At 44.3% G+C, this 27,639-nt stretch overlaps 2 protein-coding genes across 7 annotated transcripts in view; both read right to left on the bottom strand.

Annotated features, from left to right (window-relative positions):
* The window catches only part of asph (aspartate beta-hydroxylase), a 35,353-nt gene extending 25,779 nt beyond the window's left edge, over positions 1-9,574 (bottom strand). For all 6 annotated transcript variants that reach the window (XM_079348402.1, XM_079348401.1, XM_079348405.1 and 3 more), the window contains exon 1: positions 9,369-9,574. In XM_079348402.1, coding sequence (XP_079204528.1) covers positions 9,369-9,411 — 43 coding nt within the window. In that variant the 5' untranslated portion in view covers positions 9,412-9,574. The remainder of the gene's footprint in view (positions 1-9,368) is intronic.
* A 9,938-nt stretch (positions 9,575-19,512) lies between these two features.
* On the bottom strand, positions 19,513-27,130 carry ttpa (tocopherol (alpha) transfer protein). Its single transcript, XM_079348416.1, has 5 exons — positions 26,938-27,130; positions 24,001-24,154; positions 20,884-21,077; positions 20,572-20,682; positions 19,513-20,368 (listed from the first exon to the last, which is right to left on the bottom strand). Exons 1-5 carry the CDS (start codon positions 27,115-27,117, stop codon positions 20,132-20,134), a joined length of 876 nt encoding a protein of 291 aa, XP_079204542.1. The 5' UTR covers positions 27,118-27,130; the 3' UTR covers positions 19,513-20,131.
* Between the last annotated feature and the right edge of the window lie 509 nt (positions 27,131-27,639).

Raw genomic sequence — 27,639 nt, 5'->3', positions numbered from 1 at the left:
CATCCCACAATGGATGATGGGAGAACATAGTGGCAAAAGAAATGAACAGGTGGTGCAGTCAGCGACATGGTGTTAGGTCAAACTCTGACATTTTAAAGTCACACAGAGTCCGTTTGAATCCAGCTCAGGTTATTATTCTAACAGCTTGACGGACAGAAAGGAAACCCTGATGCAGTCTGCTTTAACCCTGTTCCTCGTGATTTTCTCCAATAAAACAGATCCATGGTCCACTCGCACCACTACTTCACTGACATCTTGTTTCTTCAGCTACTGAAATGTGTCTAACAAACAGAGCAGAGCAGAAAGAAGAGCTCGAGGTGTGAAGGAGGCTGAACACTGTCCTCGTCTCATCATACTTATCGTACTGCCAGACACGGATAAAGAGAGCCGCTGAGCCGAGACACACGCCTCACACTGCAGATCTCCACCGCTGCTCTCAGACCTGCAACAACTTCACTGTTGGGTTCGATTCCCTTCCAGCCTGAAACCACAGCACCACACAATGACCTCCATGTATCCTTATCTTTCTTTCACCTTGCATTTCCCCAGCGATCACCTCTGGGATCGCCGTCATCCCTGGAGGGGTCGTAGCGTCGCTCAGGGCTGCTGGATCGCCCATCCCTGCAGAGTGACGGCTTGGCTCGCTGACTTCCTGAGTAAGAGGAAAACGTGCAGCGAAGGTCGAGGGCAGCTTTAACTGAAGCGCTGCCTTCTCCTCTCAACTCTTCTCCGTCCTCATTCTGCCCCTCCCCTCATCTGTCAGCATATCTCCGCTTTCTTTCTTACATCCCGATATAACTGTGGAGGTCAAAGGCAGCTATTTATAGAGCTGATAGACCAGCTGGTCCTGACACAAAGAGGGGGAAGAAAGGAGTGATGGGGCAGTGACTCAACGCAGAGTGCTTCACTTTCACAATACTGACAAGTTAAAGAAACTGTGTTATACTTCATGTTCACTGTTTGACTCCAGCTCTCATTAGAGGTGGGAGAGAAAAATCCACACTGTTCAGTAAGGCCATGTGTTGTGTGGCCATATTATATGGTGTCCGTGTTTGTATTATATTAACAGTTAAAAAGCTTTTTTCATTGGGTGGTTACAAAGTTCATTTTTAGCCAGCTGTCCAGTCTTTGTGTTCAGTTGGATGAACCAGCTTCACATTATGAGCTGCCTTTAAACAGAAACTTTAACTTAGAATACTTGAAAAGAAAAAGGTGAGATGAATCCACAGAGTGACGTTAATCACAGGTTCATCGTCTGTCTGGATTTAACTCACAATAAGGTTCTACCTGTTCTCACAATAACCTGAGAGCATGAAGGTTTCACAGGATGTCATGGTTCAAACCCCGCCACGGTCGCCTGTACTCTGACGCTCTGGGTCAGCAGATGTTCTACATTGTATTTCATCACAATGAGAATGATCTAAATCTATCCAGGATCAGGTCATCAGGATGAGTTAATGCAGATTATTAGAGTGATGAAGGAGACCATGAGACCCCACTTTAGTCAAGTCAGTGCGTTACACTGCTAGCATGATAGCATCCGACCTGCGTTTAGACCATGAAACATGACCACACACCAAACCATCGACAGTACAAGAAACCTGTCACATGGACTCCAGTCACACCGTCAATTAATTAAATCACATTCTGAAATATGAAGTTCTGAAGGTATGATGGGAAATGTATGCTGTACTACAGGATCAATAAAAGATCAATAGACTTTCTCCCTCCCTGATATCAGTCGGGTTCTCAGAGTCGATCACTGTCCCTCGTCACTATAGCAACAGCGTCCAAGAAGAAGTCTATCAGCTACACCGTCAACATGTTTCACTCTGACAGCCGCAGCTTTCTTCAGTCCCATCAGGGCCAAGTGGGGGCCCTAAGCTGGATTTTATTTTGGGGCCCCCCTTCCAATCACATAATAAAAATAAAAAATTACAGTTACTAACGAATCAAATGAACAGCCTCTATCAACAGTGGAACAATAAAAACATAGATTGATAGGCTATAAACCTGAGCCAACATATGACCACCAACTGGTCAATTAAAAACTCATTTTTTTCAATAAAGCTGAAAATATTCAGTTAACAAGACATTAAATAAATGGTCATCAGGGCTGTTTGTTTCAACAACATACCCACCTTCAAGCACGAGCCTCTTCTTGTTTGGACTTTCTTTTGCTAGCTCCAGAATCGTATTGACGTTTGGAAGTAATGTCTCTCTCTCTACCTGCAAACAACTGCCTGCCGGCCCATCTGACTGCTGATTGGTCAGATGGTGATTCAATCATTGAGTCTCTTTTTTTCCCCTCTCTCTCTCTCTCTCTCTCTCTCTCTCTCTCTCTCCTGCCTCAGGTTGACTTGGTGGCGGTGCTCTACGCGCCCCTCTCAGCAAAATGAGAATGATGATACTTCATTGATCCCGAGGGAAATTCAATTTACGTGCGCAAAATGGGGCCCCTCATGGATCCCAGGGCCCTACGCACAGAGCGTGTTCTGCGTTTAGGGAGGGGCCCGAGTCCGATAGTCCATCAAACCGTACGCTCGCTCGCTCACACTCGCTCGCTCACACTCGCACGCTCGCTCGCTCACACTCGCACGCTCGCTCGCTCACACTCGCACGCTCGCTCGCTCACACTCGCTCACACTCGCTCGCTCAAACCGTACGCTCGCACTCGCTCGCTCAAACCGTACGCTCGCACTCGCTCGCTCAAACCGTACGCTCGCTCACACTTGTACGCTCGCTCGCTCGCTCAAACCGTACGCTCGCTCGCTCAAACCGTACGCTCGCACTCGCTCGCTCAAACCGTACGCTCGCTCACACTTGTACGCTCGCTCGCTCGCTCAAACCGTACGCTCGCTCGCTCAAACCGTACGCTCGCTCGCTCAAACCGTACGCTCGCTCGCTCAAACCGTACGCTCGCTCGCACTCGTGCGCTCGCACACACTCGTGCGCTCGCTCGCACTCGTACGCACGCTCGCTCGCACTCGTACGCACGCTCGCTCGCACTCGTACGCACGCTCGCTCGCTCGCACTCGTACGCTCGCACTCGTACGCTCGCTCGCTCACACTCGCACGCTCGCTCGCTCTCGCACGCTCGCTCGCTCACGCACGCTCGCTCGCTCACACTCGCACGCTCGCTCACACTCGCACGCTCGCTCACACTCGCACGCTCGCTCGCTCACACTCGCTCGCTCACACTCGCACACTCGCTCGCTCACACTCGCACGCTCACACTCGCTCACACTCGCTCGCTCACACTCGCACGCTCGCTCGCTCACACTCGCACGCTCGCTCGCTCACACTCGCTCACACTCGCTCGCTCGCTCGCTCACACTCGCACGCTCGCTCGCTCACACTTGTACGCTCGCTCGCTCAAACCGTACGCTCGCTCACACTTGTACGCTCGCTCGCTCACACTTGTACGCTCGCTCGCTCAAACCATACGCTCGCTCGCTCAAACCGTACGCTCGCTCGCTCAAACCGTACGCTCGCTCGCTCACACTTGTACGCTCGCTCGCTCAAACCGTACGCTCGCTCGCTCACACTTGTACGCTCGCTCGCTCAAACCGTACGCTCGTTCGCTCAAACCGTACGCTCGCTCGCTCAAACCGTACGCTCGCTCGCTCGCTCGCTCAAACCGTACGCTCGTTCGCTCAAACCGTACGCTCGCTCGCTCAAACCGTACGCTCGTTCGCTCGCACTCGCGCACTCGCTCGCTCACACTCGCACGCTCGCTCACACTCGCTCGCTCACACTCGCTCGCTCACACGCTCACACTCGCACGCTCACACTCGCTCGCTCACACTCGCACGCTCACGCTCGCTCACACTCGCACGCTCACACTCGCTCGCTCACACTCGCTCGCTCAAACCGTACGCTCGCACTCGTGCGCTCGCTCGCTCACACTCGTGCGCTCGCTCGCTCACACTCGTGCGCTCGCTCGCTCACACTCGTGCGCTCGCTCGCTCACACTCGTGCGCTCGCTCGCTCACACTCGTGCGCTCGCTCGCTCACACTCGTGCGCTCGCTCGCTCACACTCGTGCGCTCGCTCGCTCACACTCGTGCGCTCGCTCGCTCACACTCGTGCGCTCGCTCGCTCACACTCGTGCGCTCGCTCGCTCACACTCGTGCGCTCGCTCGCTCACACTCGTGCGCTCGCTCGCTCACACTCGTACGCTCGGTGTCCCTGTGATGCAGCTCGTGTGACGCTGGAGCAGAGTCACTATGGATGACGAGCTCGGTTCAGCGATCAAACTGGAGAAACTCGTCAGAGGTGAAGCAGGAAATTCCGGTTTGCACATTCATGTCATGACTTTATTTAAGAGCTGTGAGTGAGAGTGAGAGACAACAGGCCGGACAGGTTCTGTTCTTTATTTAAGACGACTCACTTTAAAGTGGACCACAAACTGAAGCCTGTAATAAAGAGCCTACACAGAGTGTGACAGACTGTGTGTACTCCTGCTGCCTTCTTTAAAAACTCTTCATTTGTTTAAATTCAATGATATCACATTATTAACCCAAATCTAGTGAGGACCAACATTTGCTGAACCAGCATCACACAACTGAGCTCTGACAGACCAACGCTCCACTCCTGATGCTCCAGACACAGGTCAACAGGTGAGGTACATTACAACCAATGATGCACACGCACACACACAGAGGAATATAAAGCCATCAATAACACACAGAGCAACCCAAAGAAAACATCATGCAGAAAGATGAAACCATGCAGTCACGTACCCCACTGAGCTTCCAGAGACTCCATTGTTCTGACACTACAGGAGCTGCTTCAAACTTCATGCACAAACTTCATGCACACACACACACCTACAGACTTCTTCTCCAAACTAATGGAAACTGTGTGCAGGCCGCTCCTCTCCGTCAGGCTCAGTACACAGTGTTCAGTCGGAGTTACTCCTCTTAGCACTTATGTAAGGGCCGCTCTGCTCCGCCTTTAAACATGCCTCTCTTCCCCCTAGTGTTCAACGCGCACCATCAGCTTAGAATGGAGCCGAGGCTTTTTGAAAAGAGGAATCAAACAGCTGTTTGCACAGAGGGAGGCAGCATGAAGATGATGAGAGGAGCACTGGTGGAACGAGTACACAGCACACAGGTGTGTTTGTGACTGAGGGACACAGATCTGAGACCACGATGAGCACAGGGGAGAAATCCAGACTTTGTCAGAAATCTGCACAAGTCACAAGTATTAAGCCAAAGCTGATTGTTGAACTAGAGTCCAGTTAATAGGATTATTAGAAAGCACACCGCCAACCAGCTCACCATTCAAGCAGCAGAGAGGCCGGTTCCCTTAAAAATAATTAACTTTATAAAAATCGTTTCTGGCTCAGTTTGGTTGAAGACATTAAACATGTTCAGGTCAGTTAAAGCTACATGAGGACATTTCATTGGACTCTTGTCTTATCCCAGTCTACATAATGGATGCATGTCCCACTATTGTCCTTCTGGGTAAAGCTGACAGATTGAAGTGAATCCATGACATCACTCCTGTGACCTGTAGAACCAGTCATGTTCTGAGTAAACGTTATCAAACGCTCCGGTTGAATACGTTGTACCCGCTGGAACTGCTGTGGAAAGTTTCCCTTCATTTATCAAGTACGACTGTTCACATCATGACACTTCATTTATGGAGTCAGTGTCTGACAAGATTACTGATCAGTCAGCCAAACATCTTTTAAAGGTAGCACACGTGACAGCGTTAAATAAAGAAGTGAATCACAGTGAAAGAGTGGATCTGTTCTGAACCAGAAGGAGAAGTTATGAATGTTATTAAAAGAGCAAAGGCAGTCTGAGAACATTCAGACAGCACACAGTTTGAAGACAGCATGACCTGCGAGTTGTGTAATGACACCTGCATCCTGAGCCACACCTCCTCAGTCAACGACAGTTCAAACAGGGAGGTGATCTACACACATCCAGTGAGTCTGCTCTGTGTGTCTTCAGTTCTGCTGCACCACTTTACAGCTTCAGCCTTTATTTGGACTAAATTTACCTCTAAACATTTCAAACCACGGGACTGGATCTTTTTAATCACAGTTTTTATTGCTCATTTACGGTTTTGTATTAAATTACTAGACTATTTTTAAACCATATGGAGCTCATTAAGAATCGTATCCAAGTGTTAAATTATACTGCAGGGCTTCAAAGTGAAAGACAGCACCTCTCCGTAACCATGGTTACTCCCTGACGCCAGCCTGCACGCACAGTAGAGCCATACGATAAAAGCGTTCGGGTGACTTTGATCTGATTTAAAAAACAATCCTGTTCACTGAGCTGCTGCAGCCAGACGGGGGCCGCAGTGCATCTCAAAGCAGTTTGCTCACCGCCATGAAATAACAAAAGGAAGAAGAAGCATTCATTTCAGGAGACGCATGTAGGAGTGCGGATCACAGAGAACTTTTACTTTATTGCAGACATCTTTTAACCTCAGACTAACAGTGAGTGTTGCTCTGACTGTATACAACCTTTAACATCATTACACCTGAAGGGACAGACTGAGTCTAAAGGGTGTCGTGAAGTCACATTCAGACAGTTGAGTGTGGCTGCTTCTGATAGTTGAGCACTTTTTTGGCCGCTGTGGGACTCAAGTCTGTGCAGCCAGCACGCTCCTGCCTCTGGCTCTCTGTACAAAGCTGACACTTTCAGGAGCGGGGCGTGTGTGCTCGCAGTACTGGTTTTGTTTCACAATACACATCTGAGCAATGTTAGTTAAGAGAGAGGGCGATGATCACCTGTCATTTCTACACTAAGCTGGAGTATGTCTGCAGACATGACGTTTAGCACATGCATGATGATGCTGACCTGCAGAGAGGACCACAGGCCGGCCGTGCAGCGTTAGACACCCAAAACTAATCACATCATACGCCGTCAACTCTAAGCACACGTTTCTCAACTTTGACTCTGTTTTTTTTTTTACTTTCAGGCTGTTAGTCAGAGTTTGAACACCTCAGTAATATGTTGCTGGTAACATCTCTCATTCAAAGAATACGTCACTGTTCGTTACACAGAACTTTGGACAGTGATGACGCATGGTAAGACAACGGATGAAGGAGTGCTGAAGGTTTGTTGGAAGGCAGAGCCAAGGCAACACACATACACAGCATAGCACGTCCATGCAAGGTGACATAATTGTGTTTTTATCCATGACACTGAAGTCATTCAAAGGCACTCTGCAAACGCAAGGAACACAACACAGCATCACAAGGCTGTTACCCTTTCAGCTTTCCATTCTTCCAGCCCTGTGGAGAGGGGAGGAGCAGGCCTGAGGAGTGAGATCATACATGAAGGTAGAGAACAGTCAAAAAGGACAAACAAGGAAGGACAGAAGCTCAGGGATACAGTGTGAAGGTCAGATCTAAGGAGGACGCAAAGAGAAATAATGCTGACAAAACAGAAGTCTCCAGCCTTCAGATCAATCAGAGGCTCGTCTTATCATGAGATAAACACACCCAACTGTTTATTGACATGCCCCATCACTGACTGTATTTACACTCTCCTTACAATGAGAGCAAAAGTCAAATATTTGATGAGCCAAAATGTGTTTGGTCATGGGATGCAACCCAAATAAATTGATTATGAAGGCAAACACATTTACTTTGTGACAAACCCAACACACGATTTTAAATATTTTCAGCCTTAAGAAAGGACATGCTGAGACTTCCGTGAGATGAATCCACAAGGATGTGCAGCAGTGAGCTGGGCTCAGGATCCCCCCGGGGTCAGAGAGACCACTTCAGATATGACTCGTCATGGTCCAGTCAGCATGTTAAATCTGCGGTGCATTATGTAACTGTATGAACAGAGCATGAATACTGTCTGATAAATCCAGACCTCTTCAAGAAGTCACTTAGTTCAACCTAAAAGCAGCCTCTGTCGGAGTTTCAAACCAGCAGTGTTTGCAGCTCGTGTCATAATCACCAGCACAGCGCGTTCAGCCGCACGCGCATACATGCAATAAGGCAGCGAGGGGGCGGGGCTAAGAAAAGGCACAAAACTGAACATTTTGTTCCCAGGGCTTTTTAAAACGACAAACTGCTCTTTGGTCTGATACATGCCTGAGTGTGAACTCTGCATATGAAGCTTTAACTCTGGGCATGACGCGTTTTTTTACCGAGCGTCGTCACTTTCACGTCTCCAATAATGTGGACATACGTAAGAGCCGGTTAATGCACGTCGAGAAGAAAACACACGTTCAAAATAAAGCCCCCTTTGTGCTTCAGGTTTTGTTTAGTGTGAACAGCGAGGGGACTTGACGGTGCAGCCGTCTGTAAAGGACACACTGTACTCAAGCTGCGGGACTGCTTCATACATTATTATATGAAGTTTGAATCAGTATGGGACAACATGGGATCCTTTCACATTCCCACAGCCACGTATCACCGTCGAGTCCAAAGTTACCAAGCCGTGCACCTACACCATAGTCTAGTCAGAAACGATGAGCTGCACTCAGCATTATTAAAGTCATAATAAGCTCGCGCCCCTCCAGCAGCAGCCGTTTAAACTCCGGGCTGTAGAGGACTTTGTGTAAACAGGAGACTTATTTGCGCAGCATTTTATTTGTTGATGTCGGCCAGCAGCAGCTCACGTCAGGAGAGTATACAACCTAACTCTGTGACCGAGGGTTTACAACAAAGGAGCCGTGGATAGGGATTCATATACACTAGGGGTCGGGTATGAAACGTAGCCCCCCAGGAGCCACGTACAACTCCACCCACGACAACTCGTATTGACACGTGAGCATTAAGAGAGACTCCACTGGATTGGGGGCGGGGTGCCTCGCGCCCCTCGCTCCAAACCGACTCTCACTGATGGAAGTGATCTGCGAATAAGCTCTTTATTTATGTCCCCGGTGAGGCCTGCTGAAGCCACACCGTGAAAGGCTCACTTTATTTGTGTCGTGCGAGCCGGTATCTGACTCTAATCCGAAAGAGCTGGAGTCGCCATATTCAAGCAGCACGAAGCGCAGGCGAACAGCTGGTGTATCGATGAATACTGCAACAGTATAACATGGAGAATATGTGGCCCGACAGTGATACACTTCAAGCGTTTGTTGCGACGTTGTGCGTAAAGTCCGACATCAAAGTCCTGCGTGGACGTGTTAACACACAGGCTACATGGGAGACAGACCGGGCTTGAATCAAGCTGTCTGAACAGGCACAAAAAAAATACTGATTATTATCGGTAAACCAGTTTACTGTGTAGCAGGCGCAATTTAAATATTCAACTGAGCCACGGCAGCTCTGAACGCCCGACCCTTAATGAACTTGTGAGGCCTGCAAGTGAAAGCTAAAGCGTTAACGCATCTCCATTACTGCAACACATGAGAAGAGAGAAGCTGCTCACTCACCTTTGGGCTTGACGTGCACTTTGGCGTTTTTCTTTGAAGCCATGGCGAGTGTCTGAGTTCCGGGCTGGATGTGTAAGAAGTGTGCAGAGTATTGACTGAAGCGGCCGAGGGCTGTACTCACAGCAGTCAAAAAGAAATCACAAATTTTGCCTCCTGCCTCATAAAACTCAGACTGGGGGAAACACCGCCTCCTTTGGACGGACAGCTCTCTCCATCAATAAAAACATCGCCGCACACAGATGGGCGGGGCGGCCCCTTTTTCCAGACCAATCGAGTGCGAGAGGCGTCGAGCTTATTCAGCCGTGTGGATAGTCTTATCTTTGCCCCGCCCCCTTCTGCATCTCGAACGTGGCAAGATGGTAGATCTGTGCCCAGGGATCTGACATGCTGTGGTATAACCTCCATCAGCCTTTTCAACTCGTCAACACAGAGGCCTTAACCTTTTCGACATCACTGACATAAAGTGATCCTTATTTTTCACCCCTCGTCGAGTCTGACGTTTTATTGGTCAATAATGATATTAATAATGGCTGTGGTGTTAAAAGCTCCATACACCAGACCATAGGATCAGAAACAGAAGCTAAATGAAAAGTCCACTTGAAACCAGGATACTTGTGGTGTCTTGTTTTCCATGAACACCAAGCTCTCAGTTTGTGAGCCCAATCCACAGAACTAATAGATGTTCTGTTCAGACAGTATACCAACAACACGTCTGTGATTATATTTAAATGTATTGCTAATTTGTTTGCAATAAACTATCTTAACTACTTGCATAACTATCTGTGCACACACACACACACACACACACACACACACCCTCCAGCACGCTCGACCATTTGGTTATCTCACACGCCTATCTCCCATTTGGCCGGCTCGCAGACATCACAGCCCCGGGGGAGGGCGGGAGCAACAGTTGCTCTCTCATGCTGAATGTTTGAGTAAGAGCTTTGCATGGACCTTATCACTGTGTGAGTGGTGATCTGGGGAGTTGACACTAATCTAATCACCTGAATAGAATGGAATTTGCATTCTGGTGGGTGGGAGTTGAATGGGCTTAAAAAAAACAAACTGTGACCCCTGTTAGTAACCCTGTCTTCCTATGTGTTAATGTACAAATCTGATGAGTAGCAATCACATCTCCTCCTGCATACTTTATGTAATACATGCTTCAGAGTTTTAGCTACAGAAGAGGAAGTCTGAGATCATGGGGAACATTCTTCTGATGGTTTTTTTGTCACTTATCTCATCATTTATCGCTGAAAGTGAATCTGTATTTATTTTCCTCCCTTAATGAAACATGTTATTGTTACAGATATGAAATGGGCCCACCTGGTTCCTGATGTTGGGCGACACCAGAGATTTGTACAGATCCCTTAAACGATGAACTAACTTAACATGTCTGACGTGTCCTTGATGCTCCCGTAGCTTTGTCGGCGCCGTATGAATGAATCATGGGATTAGTTACATCTGACAGTCTCTCCACACAGCAGCCTCTGACCTGCACTTTGAGTAGTCCAAAGAAGAGAAATATACAAGCTCAAATCCTTTTACCATTGAACTTTGTTTGTGCATCAGCATCCTTACTTAGTGCACAGTCATCTTGATGTTGAGCTCAAGTTTTTTTTAGTCTTTCTCATCTTTGCAGTGATCTAAAGCCCGTCTCAATTTATAGACTAAAGTAAATAAAGGCCGGGGCAATATTGTTTAATTCTAATTTTTTTTAAATTTTGCTCAGGACACCTTGAAGTAAATATAAAAACTAAAATACATCATGTTTCTTTCTCTACAGATATCAGGGCAGTGAAGGCCAAGCAGACAAACATGGATATAAAGCTCCATCCATGGTGACGAGCAGCGAGCCCTCTGAGCCTCTCACTCTGTCATTAGCTCTTTTATGCCCCCTGCTGACAGAACAATCAAGATAATCACTCTTTGAGGAGGTCCTGGGTCTGTTGTGACCCACTCTACTCATGCAGCAGCTTTGTAACTACAGCCTGAAGCAGAATGTGTTCGTGTCCTCACAGATGGATCCACCGCTGATCTCCAACACGACTGTGAAAAGATGATCCGGGGTCAAAGTCACCGTGAAGTCTAATCGACATCTTAGCACAAACGTTTCATTCATAGCTGTTTTTTGACCTTTGTAAAATCTTTACACACACATCAGTAAAATGAAACAAGTCTGGACTTTTTCATAATCGATTGAATGTAGATGATTGAAGTCCCGAACACTGCACTGTTTACTTCAGTGAGTTTATCTATGAGCTTAAATAACAACACTAAAATACTTTAGATATTTTTTTATTGATCTTTCGTTTATAACATTTCGGGCTCTAACAGAACCAGACTCATGATGAACAGACATCTGAGGAGACGCTGCTGGACGTGGACTGTGAGGAAGACAGGGACAAACAGATCAACAACAATAAATGAGATAGATTTATAGCTACTATGTCATTAACAATGGAAACAGTGAGAGTAGTGATAGCAGTAACAGCTACGTATGTTCATCATAGAGGCGGAGCAGCGCTAAGATTCACTTCAGGATTTATATGGATGATGATGGATGTGAGGCTGTTAGCAGCAGGGCCGCCTAACAACCTGAATGGTTGAATTAATATGTAAATATTATATGTTAATATTGTCAATGATGTTGGCAACATGTTTTATGAAAACATACAAATTATCCTGACAATTAAACAGAATTTTTATATGATTGGTCGACAGGAAAACATTGGATTTTCACTACTACCAAAACATTTTTACAATAAGCTGAAGTATTGAAGTAAGTGTCTGCATCGTAGACTGTATATATACATCTTAATGTATATATGGTCTGCACCAAGTGGCAACATGCAGTCTTGAAAAATGAAGCCAATGTGGAAGTGCAAAATCCTGCAGTTCTTTGAGTGTCCACTAGAGGCTGGCTGCAGGAGCACAGGAAGTCACACACACACACACCGCCACCAAAACGTTTATTTTTTATTTTTATTTATTTGAACAGGGGCAGTGTACAATATACATTAACCTCAAAAAGGAGAGATGCATTGTACCAGGTTGTAGCACTTGTGCTAATTTCCACCTGCAGTCCCTGGGCAGGCTGTTGTCAACATACAAAGTATGTACACTCCAAAGCATTACGTCGTTTTTACAGCAGAAATCAACATGTTTACAGAGTGGTTAAAAAAACAAAGTAGGTCTGATTAGTTATTGTCAGCATGGACACACACTGGGGGGCGTTTTTTATAAAAAACGTCAATATGCTTGCATGAAAACTCATGTTGGTAACTTTGCAAATGTGGGCAGATTTGAACAAAGCTGATATGGTTTCAAGGTCAAAAAAAAAAAAAGGTTGTGTATTATTGTAATTTGAGCAATCGTGACTTTGTTTGATTGTAGCTGTCGTCGGGGGTACAGTTGGTTACGTGGTTATTGTGGTCAATGCTGTGAAAACTTTTTGGTGAAATAAAAAAAATGAACTCTCATAAAGTGTAAGACCTCGTATCCAAGGTAAGAGAACATGTGCTTATCTTTTTGTACGACCCATGAACACACGGTCCTCTTATCACTTACATGTGTTTGACATGTCCATTGAACCGTGATAAATATAGCTCATGGCAGACAGGGTGCAACATAGCTAATGTCCCTCTCTAAGCCACACGCAGCAGATGGCTGTTGAACATGAGTCTGGTTCGGCCTCTTCGTTTTTTCTAGCCGCTTGTTGGAAAGTGCTTTTCCCATGGTGGATCAGTGCTGGGTACATGTTATAATAAAGAGTACTGTTTAGAACTGTTGTCTTTGTATAGTGTATTTTCCATGAATGGGCGATACAAATAAAGACTGACAGGTTGATATAAATATGATAAAACTGTCACATCACATTCAGGCCATAAGAGCATGTCCATGTCTTGAGGTTGAGAAATCTTCAAGTTTGTCCAGATGATCCTACAGTTTTTAAAATTCATGATTAAAGTATGAAGGCTTTGTCAAAAAAAAGAATCCTCTGTTTTGTTGCTGTGTATGAGGAACCTGTCAGGATATGCAGCTCGGCCCTCAGAATGAGTGAATGAGCAGGATCATTGAAGTCTAAGCCCAGGTGCCCACTCAAAATCCCAAACTACGATTGGCTCTTTGCCTTATCGGAGCCTGTCTAAGGTCATGTTTTGTGTTTTTATTTATTCAGATTTATGTTTTCTTTATGTGTTACTGATCCTTGTCTCTGTGTTTCAGATCCTCCTCTCGTCTCCACCTTGTGTGTTAGGCTCCGCCCCTGATCATCCACACCTGTGTCTCCTTGCTCCCTGGTTGTCTGTGATATTTGAGCCTCCTGTTTCCTCCCTCATGTTGCCATTCGTAATGTTTCGTTTGTGTCCTGTATGACTCCAGCTTGTTCTTTGTTTCAGACCGTAGCCTGCTCTTCTGGATTTGTTTGCTCTTCTCACCACCCGTGTACTGAACCGGATTGTAATAAAGGACTGATTATTGAACTTCCCTCTGGGTCTGCGTTTGCCTGCATACATTACCTGTCCTCGTGTCACAGTATGTCAGCTCTTCACACGTCATTAGGAGGAAAGTTAGACTTCATGTGGTTTCATCTGAAAAACTATAATGTACATGGACACCTGCTCAATTCTGAGTGACAACTCGGAAACTCTGCAAGACTTGGATAGTCGAATTATTGTCATAATCGTTTTCTCATGGGGGGCGAAATATGTCGAGATACTTTTTTATTGATTCTCGTTTTGCACAACGTTTAGTTAAAATATAACGTCTGTCTGTCTGTCTGTCTGTCTGTCTGTCTGTCTGTCTGTCTGTCTGTCTGTCTGTCTGTCTGTCTGTCTGTCTGTCTGTCTGTCTGTCTGTCTGTCTGTCTGGACAGGACTTCCAGCATGACATCACTCCGTGTTTGTGTTTTCTGTCTTGTTGCTGTTAGTGTAGTTTTGCCGTGTGACCTTGTGTGTTTTTATTTTGCTTCTTGTTTCCTTTTAGCAGAGGCTGGAGGTGTGGTCTGATGCTCCCTGTGTCACAGTTCAAGGAAAAACGAAGAGGAAGCGCCGGCTGCTTTGAAACAAAAAGGAAAAATAACCCTTAACAAAGTACATAAAAAACTAACAAGAGAACAACAGTCATGAAAAGTGAGAGACATATGAACTAACACAGAAAGGAAGACTAGAGACTCCAGGAGGAAATGAAACACAGGTGAATCACACAGGGTGGGAAACAATGGGAGGAATAACACAAGTTACACATGCAAGAACCTCAAAATATAACAGGAAACAGTAAAAATTAAACCAAGGAATAACTACAGGAAAATTCACTCAGGAAATAGAGACATGAAGATACAACATGACAAAATGAATCAGGAAAACACAAGTAAGCAGCAAACACTGACTCACAAACTTCACACAGGTTAATCATGACACCCTGCTGTCACAGCACACCTGACCTCATCAGGAGCAGCTTATCACTTCACCTTTGTTCTGTCTCAGTTTCACCAGTCCGGCAAATCTTTGTGAACAGGAAGGGTTAATATACCGACGGTGTTTCATCCCTTTAAAGGCAGAGACGGTCGTTTGAGGAAAACTAGCATGATTTGAAAGTAGCGTTCAGATTGGTACCTGTTGGCAGACACTGGTTAAAGTTTTTACAGGCTTACAACTTCTAACGATTTTCTTTTTTTCAGAGCACCTGAGTTATTAATTTCTGTCAGGACCTAAAGACAACGTTAACCACATGTTAAATAATGACCAACCCTGCCTTTAACATAGCATACTACGAAAGCACTTCAGCTCCTCCAACAACCAGGAGCAATATCAATCAATCTTTATTTATATAGCGTCAATTCACAACAAAGTGTTCTCTCAAGACACTTTACAAAAAGCAGGTAAAGGACCTTACTTATTGCTGTATTACAAAGACCCAGCTTAATCCATCATAGAAGAAAACACTTCCCTTTAACAGGCAGAAATCTTCAGCTGACCCTTACAGTCGAAACCTTCCCAGCATGTCACAGAGAAAGCATCCTGACCTTCATCACCATCATTGTGACGAAGAGGGGATTGATATCTGGATCCTGACGTGGACAATGTGAGACTCAGAGAGGACCAGGATCAGAACAGGGCTCAGTCATAAACGCTCACCGGCGCCCGCTCTTACTTTGGTTGTGTTGTGAGCTTGTTCATAATAGATTTACTTTTTGAAGCGTCTCTAATGTTTGTAGGTACGTTTCATTTCCCCTCTCGTTGTTTGGTCGTCTTGTTCTTTGTTGACTCTCATGCTCTGCATCTTTGAGTGTTCAGGACATTTCTAAAAGTCCAATCTATGAGCACGTTTATCATTGTGATTATAAAGGCCAATGAAGAGTTGGGTTTTGCCTTTTAGAAAAGAGCAGAATACTGAAGTGTGTGATTAATCAGCAACATACCGCTTTACAAACACATGAACTTTCTATCATCCAAGGTGTGCAGGGATAGAAAAGATGAAACGAGTATCTGCAGTTCTCTGTCTCGCTGGCAGGTGGTGCTAAAGTAACAAATGTTTGGTCACTGGACTGCAATGATTAACAACTCATGAACATACACTGTTATCTTCCTACAGGTCAAGACTCCTGGGAACTTTACCTGGATGTTGTAACACTTGAATTTACGTCCTCAAACTCTTTTTTTTTCTACAGTCATATTTGATAACAGGGTTTTTACTCACTTTCATTTAAATACCCAAACCCCCAGACTCTATTCAGTCCGAGTAGGACCTTCAGCTCTCCTGGGGCCTTTTACTGCTCCTCCTGGCTGATGTCCCACAGGCCACCACAAGCAGAAACTAAATATACTGATGACATGTCGGAGCAGCCCAAAAGGCAATCACTGACGAGGCTTAAAAAGACCCACGAGACGTAGAAAGTAGGAATTCACAAAATGCTAAAAAGATGTTTTTGAAGAGAGAGAGGGAGGAGAGCGGCGGACGACGTGTACCAAAGGGTGGAGATCGGATTCAAACCCACAGCCGCTGCGAGCAGGACTATGAGCTGTGTGCGTCCGCTCTGGACACATCACTTTTCAAACCAAGATGGCAAAATGCACTATTCATAGGCAGTTACTACGGCAACAAGTTCTGCACAGACCCAGGCTTGCTGGGAAGGGTTCTTGTGGTTTTTAAAAACAGATGACATGCTGCACACGTCTGATGTGTGTCACCTTTCTGTCTCGATGTTTGACTTGTTTTGTGCTGGTCGTTGGTCCTCTTTTAGTTTTTTTGTACAACATTTTGAAACAATATGGAAGAACTACAAAACCCCTCCCAGCTGTGCTGAGGAGACATCAGTCATACGTCTTTCACTGCTTCCTGACACTGACAAATGAAGGGTGTTTGAAGGGTGTCATTTTTTACTGTGTACACCTTCCTAAAATGAGCCGATGGGAACTCAGTTTGTGTCTCTTCTGATTGATGTAGAAAGAACACAGGAAGCTGTTAAGAAAGGCTCCATCGAGTTCAATTGCAACACATCAACAGAAACATGTGGACACATACTCCCTTCTGTGCAAGGATCTTACACATCTCTGCTTCCTGTGGTTAATTGTTTTCTATCGAAGTTAAACATTATTAAAAAATCTAATCTGACCTGTGGCTCCTTTCCTGTGTCTCACCCCCGACCCGTTCTCTGACTCTATCGACTGACCTGTCTCTAAATAAAACCCCCCAAATGAACCTTAAACTTCACCGTGCTCCTGATTCAAACACAAGAACCAGGGTTGAATTCGCCCTTTGGATTGATCCTCAGCTTTTGTAGACTTTATGGGGAGATAAGGTTTACAAGGTTAATCAGGGCTGATAGAAGTGTTTACTGACCTGCTAACGCCGATCAAAGGTCCGCACAGCGTACAAAGAGAGAAACTTAAAAGAGCCTAAAAACAAGCCTTCCAGTCAACGATGAACCCTTCACCTCCCCAACCTGGGAGAGGAGTCACCAGCCTGCTCATGACCTCCCACCAAATCCCCCCCAAACATACAACATACCAGACCACTGCTGCTTCCAGCAAAAACAACCACAGCCCCACCTCATCTACATCAACATCATTAACATCCCTACAGTCAAATGGACCTCAGACATCAACAGATTTTAACCAGTTCGACATGTGAAATAACATTTTAATAACATTTTCTATGTCATGCGTCTCAAAAACCCAACTCAGTGTTTACATGAACAACTGGATATCTGTCTGTCTTCAGTGTATCGTCCATTCACAAATATCCAGTGGACACTAAAGTGAAGGCCTTCCTTCCCTCTCAGGTAGATTGGGAACATCTTCAGTGCATCATGTGGTCGACCTTTTTTTTTTCATTTCTTTACATTTTGAGTTTTTATTTCATTAACTCCTCACTAAGCACAAATCTGTCTCACCTGCTTTACAGCAAAGGAGAACAGGTAACACAACATAATAAAAATATTCTCTTTCATTATTTGAGTGTTTATCATCTTTACAAAGATCAGCAAATAAATCCATTAATTCTCTAAAACATTATACAGTGGTTCAGTCTCATTTAATCACAGCATGTGGTTTAAAGTGGACTCGTACATTATTGGTCCACATAGTCAAGTTTTATAACAATAACGACTTCATGTTGTAACAATAAAATAAAGAAGAAAGTAAACTTATAAAACTGTTAACAGACCCCACACTTGTGAGATTATCCGTGAGCTAAAGAAAACAAACGGGATGATCTGATTGGCTGATAAAATAACCACCTGACGGAGTGATGATTTGGCGGGAAGGAAGGCATCGCGGCTCATCTGCCCTGTTTGCTGTCCTTGTCATTTCACTGTCTCCAGTTTGACTGCGTTTGATGACGTTCACATGACGATGTTTAAGCTGATGGACTTTCATACAGTGTAGCGTTACACATAGAAATATACAGTTTAGCATTTAGCATCATGTCTGTAAGAGACGGAGTAAGTACAATTTTTTCCCCAATCAGAGCTCGCACAAAACATGGCTGACTTGGATTAATGTTGGCGTACTAAGGGCGCGCTCACACGAGACAACCCGTCCTGAGCCCGAGCACGCTTCCCCCCCTTACATCCAGCTCGCCTGACGAGTTTAAGTGCTCTGATTTAAAGTCACGTGAGCCGGCTACACTTCTTATATCTTGGTGGAAACACAGACTGTATAAATCACAGACAGTATGAACAGTAGTCATCGTCTCAGCGACTCCCCAGCTGGTTCATGAAGCAGACTTTTAAAGTCACTTTTTAACACCGGAGGTTACACTGAGATCCAAACTTTCTGAGGTATTCTTTGTAAGTATGTTGTATGGCGGTCTAAGGAGCTATTGTGCACAACATTCCCAAGACCCAATATAAATAATAGAGTCAAATAAAATGTCCTAATACTGATTCTTGTTTGATGACTTCTCGAGTACCTTCGGCCACTGGAGGACACATTTCCTTTAAACTAAACAAAAGAAGGTCCTCGGGCTGCTCACAGCTTTAAGTTATTTAGCGCTTGTGTCAAGTCTCAGGGCCTGATTTACTAAGATCCCACTTTAAAGAGCACTTAATTGTGTGTTCACTCCAAAAGATTGCACGTTTGGTCGGTGGGTGATTTACAGAGTATGTGCATGAATGATAACAGGTGCAAACCTTGTGGAGGCGCTCAGGCTTTTGCGTGTTCTACTGGTTTACATCACGGAGGGTTTGGACGGAAAGCTGGACGACAGCAAGCGCAAAATAGTTAGTGGGAGAGGCAAATATAGTAAGAAAACGTGGCTAATTAAAAAACCTATAAAGTAAACAGGCCCTCTCTTTTCTTCCCACCATCTTTTAACTGAATGGACACACTGCGCTGGAGGTGCTAGCTGTGTCCTCTGTTACACGGACCGTTGTTGTGCATCAGAAGTTAGTCAGCGCTGCGTCTGATTGGATGTAAACGCTCTGGCAAAGAGGGATTAAAGACGGAGGTGATGTCTCCTAATCCAAGCGTCCGACAGCGTAGCAGCGCGGGGCTGTAGAGGGAGGAGACGAGCGACACAACACGGGGAAAGGAAATGCCGAGTTTAAAATGTAACGTTGGTGAGAAGAGGGACATATGAAGACATAAGTGTTATTGTCAAAACTGAAGCAAAATAAAAAAAGGGAAGAGTGAAAGCGATCTTTACACCTTCTTTTATTGAGCCTATGTCTCCTCCTAACTGCAGCCTGCAGTGCTTAACACTGGGGCTCTTGGATTAGCACGTTCTTTTCAAAGGTGTTAAATTCAGACACCGTCACAACCACCGCAGTCTTTACCTGGCTTGGTAAATCACATTGTGTACTAACTTCACTTCTTTACATTTTCTCCTCCCAGTATTTTGCACGCTGAGGCAGAAACGCCTCGTGTTGCATGTTCATTAAGGCAAACGTACTAAATGAACAGTACGTGTTGTTTTGCTCAGAAGAAAGATTCAGTCCTCACTGCACGCTGTTAGTAAATCAGATAGCACATTTTCTACGGGTATCAAGTTTGAACACGTTTTAAAGCACACAAACCTTTGGTCAATCAGGCCCTGAGTTTTCACTGTCAGCTGACTTGCACAGAGGAAAAAAAGAGCTGAGCAAAGGGGCAGCCAGCATTGAACAGTGTGGACCTGCAGCACAGGCGTGTCCATTTTCCATATCTTTAAAATTATGCACGTTTACATCACATGTCGAAGCTGGTGCTCAGACAGTGCACCAGCTTGTTTTGATCCACAGGATCAATACAAGCGGCCGTCTGTACACAATTCAAACATCACCACTCAGTGTCCACCTCCTCTGAGATCAACGAGGCACTCGCAGTAATGGAGACGTCTCCCGTTGGGTGAGCCGCAATCCGCTGAAGGAGCTCCTCCGACTGAAAGAGCTGATTGGTCCAGTCCTGACACGCCTCTTCTATGCCTGGCCCCTCCCCTCCATACTCTGGAGGAAGGATATGTGGCGAGAAGAAGTCGCATAGACTGTCATGGTGATCAGAACCGTGCATATGAATCTACAAAGGAGAAAGTAGAAAGTCAGCGGTTGCCATGGTTATTTTGTTCATCATGAGGTTTTAAAGTGCTTCATTCACGTTAGTCTGTTCAAACTAAGAGCACACAAGCCCATGTGTTAGTTGCTTTGATTTCCCCTCAAGGATCAATAGAGTATAATAACATATAAAATATAATGTAGTTGTGTTATAAAGATGCTGCTCACCCTCTGTTTGATTTTATCTGGAAGGAAGGGACGAATCATGGCGAAGACGGGCCGGAAAAACATCGGCTCGTTCACCAGATGGATTCCTCGAACTTTCAGTGGGAACGAGTCCTGAACACACACACGCACACACACACACACACACACACACACACACACGCGCACACACACGCACACGCACACACACACACACACACACACACACACGGGTTATATATTCAGAGGTTTCACAATAGGAATAACAATAACAAAAACAATAGAATAACAATAAATCCTCTATATAAGGACTGTAATCAGGAGCACAGTGCTTACTGCCAGGACAGAGGAGATCTTTCTGGCGATGGAAGGGTTAACCTGTAATGCATGTCCTAAACTCCACCCCTGCAGGTCAAATATGACCTTTAGACCCTTCAGCTGCGTCTCTGTCTCCATGGAGATGATCTCTGATGTCATGAGGCTGATCCTAAACACCTGGAAGACCGTCCAGTCTTTTGGGTTCCACTGACCTGCAGACCATGAAAATGAAGCGCAGCGTCACGTCGGGCTCAGGAAGTATGAATGCTACATCACATGTTCTTTTTTTAGGCCACCACAGACACATTTAACACACTGTTACCGTTAACACACCATCATGTTAAGATGCTGTCAACTCTTCAGCTGCACAGGATTTATCACGATGGTCTACTCTTATAAAGCTCTCCTCAGAGCCCCAGAGTCGTTACTTTCACAGTCCTATCTCATGATCAGATAACTTCCTTCTGTTGAATCAGGCCGGCCTCTCTGGTTTGGACTTCAGAGACGTCTGACTAAACTTCTTAAAGGGATACTTCAAACATTTTCATGAAGCTTCGTCTCATTAGAAACCTGGCAGTATTTTAAGTGGTCGTCTATCCTGCATGTTTTTCGACCGCTGAAGCTAAAGACCTATCACAGCTCAGGGGGCGGGGCCTCAAAGGTAACTTCCTGCAGCTTGTTAGGAAGCTAACAGGCTCTGTGGGTCGTATGTTTGAACTTCAGACTGATGGATGAAGGGGATTTGAAGGTCTTGTGTTTGAATCGGATATTCGTGGTCATCTCTACGAGCCGCATTATAGATAGATAAGGCTGGTCGGCGGTTGTGAGAACATGGAATCCAGGACAATTGGACCTGGGACCTCAGACTGGTGGTGTCGGTGCTCTCACTGTTTGCCTCTGGACACAGACATGAAGTCTGTTTGCTGCCAGGAGTTTCCAAGATGCCAAATCAAAGAAATCTCAGAATCAGTTGAGGAAACGTCCGTATGTGTAGTTGTAAATATCTGTAAATAAATTCAGGTGCTGCTCGGGTCGTCCCGGTTGGAAAGTTGTAATCTTATTGTGATATCAAAATCATCAAAAGTTATATTTTCACATTTTTACTACATATATGACCCAATGTAAATACAGATTCATGTTTCGACAGCTGAAGTGTCCCTTTAAGACTTTTCTAATAAATGATCCATGATGTTTGTTTGCTTGTCTGTTATTGAGTGCTGGGTCGGTTGTCAGGTTTTATTATTGAGTTGGCAGTGATAGCTGAGGTCTGCGACTGTACAACAGAAACAAAGAGATTATACTGAGGATGGTTCTTTTTATGATCTGAATGAATGCATGTGGGGGAGTGTTGAACTTTAACATGTGAGTAATTAATAACACAGTATTCAATACTGATTGTGTAAACTGGTTACACAGCTGAAGTAAAGCACCAGTGACACTCTCACTGTGCTGGTTATTCTCAGTATGTCAGGGTGAACCATTAACACATTCTGACAGAGGACAAAACTTCCTTTACATAGAGGAGCTTCAGTACTGTGCAAACTTTACACAGTCATTGAAGTAAATGGACCTGAGCTTGTATATAATATTTTTCTCTCCTGCAGATCAAACCGACACATTCACACACTGATGGTAGAGGCTGCTGCAGAGTAAAGAGTCCATCAGTATGAACTCATCCATTCATACACATTCACACACTGATGGTAGAGGCTGCAGCAGAGTAAAGAGTCCATCAGTATGAACTCATCCATTCATACACATTCACACACTGATGGTAGAGGCTGCTGCAGAGTAAATAAGCAGAAGGAACAACTTCGGGTTGGGAGGTAAAGTGATAATCCAACTCGGACGCTTTACACTGACAGTCACAGAACAAAGGCGAAGTGTTGACAGTAAGATGAAACAGGTGTGATGAAACTGCTCTGACTAACATAATGAGCGATGACTCAGCACTAATGCAACTCATAGGAGAACATACAGTAATAGTTCAAGGAAGAGGAAGTTATTTCATGAGAGTTACATCACTGTGGCTACACAACCGTTTCAAAAGTTCCCTTCATGTTGGGCAGCCCCAAAGTCTTCTCGTTGAACAATCAACACACATGTTAGGAATCTGCCTGTCAAAACATCTGCTGCTTTGGCATGACGAAGTTCAAGTGTCGGTCGCTTCCTCACTATCTGTGTTGATATCATGCAGAACAGCACTGGACTGTATTCTTTGTGCTCTCAAGAACAGCATGCCCATGTTTTTAGCTCGACTGCTTGAACTGCTGACTCGCAGATTGGACTCATCGATGGTCCCATTATAATGATTGTTCCTCGTCTCTATTTGTGTATTTGTTTGCAACTTTCTTTTTTTCTTTGCTGCTGCTGCATGTCAAGTCCAGGTCTCCCTTGAAAAGGAGATTTTTAATCTCAATGAGTTTTTCTTTCCTGGTTAAATAAAGGTTAATAAAAAAATAAAAAGGTTCCAACCTGGTTAAATAAAAAATACATTTAAGAGTACATCCCTGTATACAAGTGTATCACTGCTGCTCTGTATGGTAGATAGACTGACTACAGGCAGGATGACAGGCTAAGGGTCAAGCTGACCCCACATGACTGTGTCATCATCTTCAGTTTGACATACATATGTAAAGTGCATACAGTGTCTTAGGCCTGTATTAGTGTGTAATCACTGTCTTCTGTAATAAAGTGTGCTTCATCACATGTCCACCTGTGCAGAGGAGAGTTTAAAGACAGACAGTCTGTCAATAAGCTACATGGATTTGAGCTTTTATAGCACTTTTCTGTCTTCTGTTTACTCTACGTGCTTTCACACCTTCGCACTCACACTGATGGTGATATGTAGTGAGACCATCAGATGTAAGACGCAGACTCAGGTCCACTTCAGGGAGTGTCTTGCACTTGTTGCTGCAGCTGGGGATCGAACCCCCTACCTTCTGGTTGGAAAACAACAAATCTACCACTGAGCCACAGCTGCCCCTCAGTGCACATGGATCTCTCTCTCAGTATGATGGAACCATTCAGGAGTCTTTTTCTTACCAAACAGCTTAGCATCAACTATTCACATGACTTCACACTATTCAAAATCAATGGAGAGCAATGAACACACACACAGACAGATTTACAGACCGATCCTGTATATGAGCACTCTGCTGCCACTGTGGTCGCGCTGTGGGAGGACAGCATGATAGGAAGTCTGCAGGAGGTCGACCACCGAGGACGGAGACAGACAGGTGCTGATTTCAGGACTTTCCCTCCGCCACCGCAGGTAGTTCAGTAAGAGCTGCAAACAGACACAAGACGGGACGTCAGTGAGGTCAGGACTCTGCTGAGCAACGTGCGCTTTAACCTTCCACCAGTTAAAGATTGGATTATTCTGCTGCTGGATGTCAAACATGTTTTATGTTTAAATTCCCTGCTGTAAACATGTAGAACAGGAAAGTCCAAAGAGATACCAAAACTGTAAAAGTCAGAGTGAGTTTGAGCTGTTGTGTCATCATCATGTCACAAATAAGACACAGACTGCTGAGCTTACACCCGATTGGACGAAATCCAGCTGCTTTTTGAAAACAAGCAGCTCAGCTTGGGAACAAGAACAGTCCTCATGTCTTACTGGAAGTGGAAATCATCCTTTGTATTTAGCATTTAAAATCCAATTTCATTACAGAAAATGAGGTGAAATAAGTGTATAAACAAGGTGCCTACAAACATGTTTGCTTTCATCAGAAGAGTTGTTTTGTGGCAGCTCCATTGGTTGCCTGTTAACTCATTCAACAATAAAAAAAACACATTATACTTTTTCTTTACACTTGATCAAACTGAGGATATGATCAAAACGATCTCTTCATCCAGTGTATCCTCTGGAGTAACCAGGGTTCATCTTAACACAGGAGGCATGCTGACTACACGCCACCTTTAAAAAACTACAACAGGCTGTGTGGCTGATATACTAATAGACTTCATCAATGTACTTAGAGCTCATGGTTTTATATATATATATATATATATATATATATATATATATATATACATATATATATATATGTATATATATATATATACATATATACATACTGCATCTTAATTCATTAATATTTCACAACTGATTTTTTCAATGAAATAAAAAAAAATCTGGTACTATAGGTGACGATATTGATGAAAGCAGCAGGTCGACGCTGTGTGTTATTATATAAATCATAATGTCAGACAGCAAATAGGAGACAAAATGTATCAGGAATAACTATGAAATATGTTTAATAAACATAGAATACAGTTATATGGTGTGTTATTGATTACCTCCTCCCACATACACACCCATAGGGCCCCACTGTACAGAAAGCCTGGCTGCACTGGTTTCCTGTGACTGGTGACAGCAGAGTCAAATAACTTGTTTTTATGTTTAAAGAACCCTGTCAAGAAGTTAAAAATGATTATTATCCTTATTTGAAGGATTGTTGTCCTTACTTAAAAAATGACAGACTTTGAATTTGTGTGTTTCAGAGTGCACATTTTAAACATTTAAAATGGTCTTGATAAAAGCTTAGCTCAGCTGTAGTTAGTAACTGTCTGTGAACATCCTGACGCTCTTTCCTCTACTATCAGTGAGACAGGACATGGTGTCAGATTATGTTTCTGAACAGACAGAAACGTGTTTGTCACACTTTATACCAACAGATGCTTTTTTATGGTTCACGACAACAGAACAGGAGTGAAGCCTTTGGATTGTTTGAACATTGGTTGTAAATCCAGGTACAAAGACAATATATGTTTAAGTTTCAACTATTAGAAATTAAAGTTGGTTTGATTTAACTTCCATTCAGTGGGACAAATGTAGCACGAAACCTTTCATACGTTGAAGTATGAATAACATGAACCAGAGAAGTTAGCCTGAATCATTTTCAAACTTTAAGATCTCACAATTAATTTGTCAGGAAATGTCCACATTTACAAATATTCCCCACTCGTTGGTCTCTGAAAGCTAATTTCAACCTTTTATGTCCTTCTGTCTTCACTGTGTCTTCACTAAATGCTCTTCACATTCGTTCTGTGTATTAACATGGACAGCACTAGTTTGTCTCCTTCTGCTCATGAATAAAACTGAAGCCAGAGCATCCCTCCGCCTGCCTATAAACACTGACGCTGGTTACAGTAAATCACCATGTTTCTGGTTTTGCCACATTCTCATCTTGTTTGTGTGCAAGAAACTACAGCGACTGAAACCACGCGTACCATGTAGGAGTCTGAGCTGATAAATATTGAGCAGTTTGTCTGTCAGCAAATATGCTGGAAATGTTGTAAATGTAGGACATGCAATGCTATCCAGCCGTCCAATCACAGAGCTCGCCATCCTGTTGTTTTATTGCAGTTCAGTTGAACTTCAGGAAAAAGACTAACACCATTTTAAGAAGACATTTTGAAACTTACTGAAAAAAAACAAACAATAAAATGTTTATCTCTACTGTTTCAGAAAGTAATGGTTTTAAAGATAAAGAACATTGTGGTTAGTGCTTTAATTTTTATGATGGACCCCCCCCCCCCTGTATTTTGTGTCTGTACATAAAATGAAGCTCTAAGTGTTTATTATTAGTTGGCCATGATTTATTGGTTATTTTTAAACTGTGCAAAAATAAAAGACACTTCCATAGGCATAATATCAATAATACAGACAATAACAGTGATTAATAAGGCGTTATTTACGGTGTTATTCCTGTTATTGTATCGTGGGTCATGTTGTCGTAGTTGATCGTGTCTCCTCTGAGTTTGAGAGAAAAACTGCGAGTGTGAACAAGAACAAGTTAACTGTGTTCTTCCATGTTTACTACTTCACACATACCGAGTATTATTGAAATGAACCAACAAACAGGTCAGACTCATTAAAACACGTCTGCTAAGACTTTATAAAGAGTGTTGTGGTTCTTGAGATCGACTTCATGCAGGTTGTCGCGCTGCAGAAAATGACTTTACCTCTTAAATGCAAACTCTCTGCAAGTCCAGGTTTATCTGCCTCTCAGTCTTTAGCTTGTGTTCCCTGCTGAACCCTGAGTGGACTGGACTGATTTATTCTACCTTCAGAGAGAGCTCCACGTCGAAGTCTCTGGCACGAAGAAACTTGAGAAGAAAGTTGTCGGAGAATGAAGTGTCTGCGGGAAGCTCCTCAAACTGCTCAACTCGCCGCCTCAGGAGGCTCAAGTCCGGCCCAAAGTCCTCCGAGCCGTCCGGGACTTCAGCGAGCGTAGGCCCGTCCATGTCTCACCAAGGTCCGGACACTTCTGACTGCCGGAGGACTGCCACCTACTGATACAAACATAAACGTGCTTCAATGGGCGGAGAGGAATGAATCTCTCTCTGTGTGTGTGTGTGTGTGTGTGTGTGTGTGTGTGTGTGTGTGTGAGAGAGAGAGAGAGAGAGAGAGAGAGAGAGAGAGAGAGACAGACAGACAGACAGACAGACAGACAGACAGACAGACAGACAGAATGAATAAATAAATAAATAAATAAATAAATAAATAAATAAGTAAGTAATTAAGTAAGTAATTAAGTAAGTACCGGTAAATGCATTGTATCATCTGCCACACTAAAACTCGCTGGAAACACCACAAAGTCCTAAAAGTGTTCAGATCACCTGAAACCTTCAAATAATTTAAATCCAGGACAATCCTGGACCTGATGAGTCCCACACACACCGTAACAGGTGAAGTGATTTGACCCACATCCACCTTCCTCCTCCGGCTCAAAGATTAAAAGTTGGTTCCTCTCCTTCTGGTGAGAG

Source organism: Symphodus melops, assembly GCF_947650265.1.
Source record: "Symphodus melops genome assembly, chromosome: 7".
In the NCBI taxonomy this organism is placed as follows: Eukaryota; Metazoa; Chordata; class Actinopteri; order Labriformes; family Labridae; genus Symphodus; species Symphodus melops.
Note: the sequence above shows the minus strand (reverse complement) of the source record. Positions and strands in the feature narration are given on the sequence as shown.

Coding starts and splice junctions, on each gene's coding strand:
- ttpa (XM_079348416.1), bottom strand. CDS start 27,117: ATGGACGGGCCTACGCTCGCTGAAGTCCCGGACGGCTCGGAGGACTTT. Junction 24,155..26,937: donor ACGTGGAGCTCTCTCTGAAG/GTAGAATAAATC, acceptor GTCTGTTTGCAG/CTCTTACTGAACTACCTGCG. Junction 20,369..20,571: donor CAGATAAAATCAAACAGAGG/GTGAGCAGCATC, acceptor TCTCCTTTGTAG/ATTCATATGCACGGTTCTGA.